Source organism: Athene cunicularia, assembly GCF_003259725.1.
Source record: "Athene cunicularia isolate RWA chromosome 2 unlocalized genomic scaffold, athCun1 chr2_part1, whole genome shotgun sequence".
In the NCBI taxonomy this organism is placed as follows: domain Eukaryota; kingdom Metazoa; phylum Chordata; class Aves; order Strigiformes; family Strigidae; genus Athene; species Athene cunicularia.
The window spans coordinates 9,267,048-9,270,559 of NW_020799095.1; the positions used below are offsets into that span (position 1 = coordinate 9,267,048).

The following is a 3,512-nucleotide window of genomic DNA, read 5'->3' on the forward strand; positions in this document are numbered from 1 at the left end:
ATACATGTATTAATAAAAGACTGGGTTTGGGCTCCTTCCTAGAATCTGTCCAACATTGATCAGTCCCAGTGAGTACCCTGTCACTAAGTAACCTTCCCTTTGTGAGGACCAGTTTAACTGTGGGAGTGTTTGAGGACTATTCTCAAGAAGAAAGGACTCTTTAGAGCCTAGGACTTTAGGAGTTCTAGATTCAGCTGTCAGCATATACATTTTGAATTTTCCAAGGTACTCCATGGGAAGCAAACAAAGGGAGCAGAGCACAGGAGAAAGACAGGACAGTGCTTCTCCTCATCCCTTTCTTATCCCTTCTTCTTCCATTTCCAGTTGCTGCCCACTCACTGTCTGCCTGGCACCAGTTTTGCACAATCACAAATACCATCTTGGGGCAATTTATACTGCTTCATTAGCTACATTTCCAGAAAGAAACCTTTACATGTGTACTGTGCCAATATTTTCACCACTGCAAAATTTAAGCCCTCTTTTTAACCTCTGACGCCAGATGCTGCTTTAACGCAGTGTGATGATTGTTAATGCAGTTGCTGAGACCCTTCTGAGTCCTGAAAAGTCAGTTAGAGAGCATATCATTGCAGGGAGGAACTCAAGGAAATTTTGCCAAGGTGAGGCCATCTGTCAAAACCTTTTGCTAATTAGACTGCTATATATCCAGTATTCATCTGAACTAAACAAAGCTACTCAGAATTTATACTGCTGAATTGGGGAGCAGAATTTGGCCTGTTATAAACAAGAAACAAAAGCCTCTGGTTACAAAGCACATGCCTACTTACTTAGACTGTTGGTAAGAATATGCAGGCGCATGTTCACTGGATGTTTCCACTGTCATCTGTTGCTGTTGACCACTGGCTTCCTGTGATGAAGATGCTACTGTCTGTGGAGAAGTATCAGCAACAACACCCTAGGGAATCAAATGAGAACACGAAAAACTTAGTAACTTTACTCACTGCAGTGAATTACACAAAAGAGCTCAGCACCAGCTCACTATTCCTGTATTCCCCTAGAAATCGAGTTTGAGAGAGCAGAACCACATGCTAACACAACAAACTCCATCAGTTTTAGAGAGCTAATCCATCAACAAGAAGCTTCCTTAGCATACCAGCCCCTGTAGTACTTTGCTCTCAGGGGTTGCAGCAAATAACACCTCTACCTTTGAGGGTAGTTCCCTGCCCATTTAAAGCCAGAGACAAAACTTCTCACTCATGGAGTCTGGATTTTACTTTTTGTCTTTTTTACAACATATGTTTGCTGTTTTCATTTTCACTTACCTACCCAAACTTCACAGTGAGTTCACATTTATTTTGTTTCATTCGTAATGTGATAAAGGCAGAATCTAGGCCCACTGGCTGTCTGCTTTGCTACACATCCAACAGAATTTTAACCGCCTTAGAAAAATAGTGCACTCCTCTGAACGATGCTTTTATGCATGTTCCCTTCAAAAATAAATTTACTTCACACTACGGACGTTTATCTGTTAGTTCAAACCTCCAATTAAGTTTTGTTTTATTTATATGTTTTCAAAAAAATAGATAAGCAAACACATAAAGGATGAAATGTATGAACTTAACATTATGCACTATTTCTTATCCTATTTAGACCGTCTGATTATTATTAAGTATTTTCATACACTTCCAAAGTAAGCTATATTTTCTTTACTCTCATGCTTGGTGTGCTGGTCATACGAATAATACTAGCAGGTCTCTTTAGAGAACATGCTTCATTACTGTATTGCACACAATAGAGCCAGAAGAGGGAGCACAAAGCACTTGCTTTGTTTTTATTTGAGTCCTGTGTAAACAACAAGCAGTTTATTTTAAATTATCTGTTAAAAATGTCAGTTTCATTTTTCAGAAATTCTTCATATCTATTGCTTAACAGACTGTCAGTGTTATCTTTTTTCTTGTCTTTATCATTCTACTTTTGTCTGTCTCATCTTGAGATTGTAAGGTCTTTGGGGCAGAGACTGTATTTTTTTGGTCTCTGCTTGTGGAACATCCAGCATAGCAGGGTTCTGATTCATGATGCCACATGAATACAGATAAACATTAACAATAATAATTATCACTGGATCAGAGCAAGACAGGCTATATCTTCAGATAATATTTTGATTATTATAGTAGATAATTACAACATCATGCCACTTTAGCAGGCATGAATGTACCCGTTGGTGATGGGGAGGAGGGCTCAGGAAGAATTATAACAACTTCATTTCTCATTTGCACTGGTCAGCACAGAATGCAGCCAGTACTTCTCTCTACACTCTCCATCTCCTTTTAATTTGCATTTGTATCTGCCCAGTTTAATACCTAAGAATGGCAATTAAAAAGAGGCACCCATAGCCTGCTTGTAAAGAAACAAGTTTTAGGGCAAAATTATCTCAAGGAAAAACATGACCAGCTCAGTATGGCAGAACAGTAGCAGCCTTTCCTGTGGGACCTCATTTGGAATCTCAGTAATTGCAAAGAACCAGGAGAAACCAGGATGAGTCCACTTGATTGGTGGAGCCATGCCAACAGTACCACTAATTTAGCATCCTCAAAGCACAGAGTAGTAATAGCATAAACTCCAAAGTCCACACAGCCGAAGACAGAAGTACAGAGACCCTGGCACTTCTCACATTACACCAGAGAAGGGGAGAAGTTATTAATGAAAGGGGGTAGCACCAAAGAGAAGCACACAGAGAAGAGGATGCCAAGGCTCCCTCCTCTTGCTGTGCTCAGCGGCCCTTATGAAGCTTCACAGAAGTGGAGGCCAAGCTGACACTCTCCCAGCAGCTTGTGGTCTACAGGGTTGAGTAAATACTTACTCATTAGACTGTCATCAGCATGACTCAGCCCCAAGGAGGGAGAGAGCGAATCCTTCCTCAAGGATGAAAAGCACTCAGTCAGTGCAGCATCCTCCATGTCTGTATATACAAGAGGAAGGTTTCCATTGCTCAATCACTTTTTCTGGTGGCTAAATGTTTCAGCAATTACCTATACTTGCTAAAGACCGCATCAAACCCTCTTGCAATCTTCTCTTCTTGGAACTCTTATGGGCTCGTGGTCTGCCTGCTGGGTTTGTTTTCCTGTCTCTTCCCATCTCCCTCCCAAGTACATGGGGAAAAAATAGTCATAAGCACTGATGTTTTATTCCATGTCCTGCTGTACAACAAAATAAATGCAAACCAAGAGCCCTTGCAAATAATTAAAAATAAAAAAAAAAAAAGGGGGGGGGGGGGGGGGGACACCACTTCTTCTGCATATCACTGAGATAATGCAACAGAAGTTGATTTGTTGTTATTGCTGTTGGAAAGATAATGGGATACATCTTTTTGATCACAGTAACATTTTCTTCTGTCTTTAACTTGCTCTCAGAGAAGAGATGCAACACCTCAAATTCCTTTTGCATGTTTTGTACATGGATTGTACGGTTTCAGAAATCCATGTTGGAGCCTTTCATAAGCAGTAGTAATTAAGTTTCTCAAGGAAATTTTTTTCTAGGTTAATAATTTTTTGCAC

At 40.2% G+C, this 3,512-nt stretch overlaps 1 protein-coding gene across 1 annotated transcript in view; it reads right to left on the reverse strand.

Moving 5' to 3' along the window:
- Positions 1-781: 781 nt before the first annotated feature.
- Positions 782-3,512, reverse strand: part of RBMS3 (RNA binding motif single stranded interacting protein 3) — a 593,296-nt gene continuing 590,565 nt past the window's right edge. Inside the window, 1 exon segment of the mRNA XM_026842748.1 lies at positions 782-913. Coding sequence (XP_026698549.1) covers positions 782-913 — 132 coding nt within the window.